At 56.5% G+C, this 1,144-nt stretch overlaps 1 protein-coding gene across 1 annotated transcript; it reads left to right on the forward strand.

Annotated features, from left to right (window-relative positions):
* Nucleotides 1-109: 109 nt before the first annotated feature.
* On the forward strand, nucleotides 110-1,141 carry LOC114890651 (melanoma-associated antigen B4-like; the record flags this gene model as incomplete). The annotated part of the gene is made up of 1 exon (XM_029214403.1): nucleotides 110-1,141. A coding segment is annotated over exon 1 (1,032 nt), but the record flags the coding sequence as incomplete, so codon positions are not given.
* Nucleotides 1,142-1,144: the final 3 nt, after the last annotated feature.

A 1,144-nucleotide genomic window follows, 5' to 3' on the forward strand; every position in this document is an offset into this window, starting at 1 on the left:
TGGGACCACCCTGCTGAAGGTGCTCACACCCTCTCACCTTCCCTCCTTCAGGTTCCAGCATCACCTGCTCTCCTGCCCACTCCCCCGCTTGCTGTCCCTGCCCATAGTCATGCCTCGGGGGCAGAAGAGTAAGCTCCATGCCCGTGAGAAGCGCCACCAGGCCCGGAGGGAGACCCAGAATCTCGGGGGTGCTCAGGCCACTGCAGCACAGAGAGAAGAGTCGCCCTCGTCCCCCTCTTCTCTTTCTCGGGGTACTCCCCTGAGCTCCCCTGCTGCTGGCACTCGCCAGGAGCCTCAGGGAGCCCCAGCCACTAGCTCTCGTGCTGCAGGAGTTTCAGGCCCAGGATCTGATGTGCGTGCCAAGGGCCAGGTACAGGCGAGGAAAAGTTCCTGCCGGGCCTCAGCCTCCGGTGAGAGCTCTCAGAGAGATCCTCTAATCAAGAAGGTGGGAATGTTGATAGAATTCCTGCTGGAGAAGTATACAATGGAAGAGCCCATTATAAAGGCAGACTTGCTGAAGCTTGTGAACAAAAGGTACAAGAGGAAGTTCCCTGAGATCCTCAGGAGAGTTGCTGAGTGCGTTCAGCTGGTCTTTGGTCTTGAGTTGAAGGAAGTCAAGCCGGGTGGTGATTCCTATGCCCTTGTCAGCAAGCTACATGTCAGCGATGATGGGCGTCAGAGCAGTGGCTGGCGGTTTCGGAAGAATGGGCTTCTGATGCTTCTCCTCGGTGTGATCTTCTTGCATGGCAACCGCGCCTCTGAGGAGGAGATCTGGGAATTCCTGAATGTTTTGGGTGTTTATGTTGGAAGGTGGCACATAATCTTTGGGGAGCCCAGGAAGCTTATCACAGAAGATCTGGTGCAGGAAAAGTACCTGGTGTATTGTCAGGTGCGCAACAGCGATCCCCTGCGCTATGAGTTCCTGTGGGGCCGGAGAGCCCGCGCTGAAACCACCAAGATGAAAGTCCTGGAGTTTGTGGCCAGGGTCGCTGGTACCGTCCCCAGTGCCTTTCCAGTCCATTATGAAGAGGCTTTGAGAGATGACGAAGACAGAGCCCGATCCCAAGCCAGAGCTGCAGCCAGGGCTCTAACTCGTATCAAGGCCAGTGCGCCTTCCAATGTCATGTCTAGCAGTTCCTCCCAC

This window comes from Monodon monoceros, unplaced genomic scaffold, assembly GCF_005190385.1.
Source record: "Monodon monoceros isolate NGI ecotype Baffin Bay Population unplaced genomic scaffold, NGI_Narwhal_1 Contig1682_ctg1, whole genome shotgun sequence".
Taxonomy (NCBI): domain Eukaryota; kingdom Metazoa; phylum Chordata; class Mammalia; order Artiodactyla; family Monodontidae; genus Monodon; species Monodon monoceros.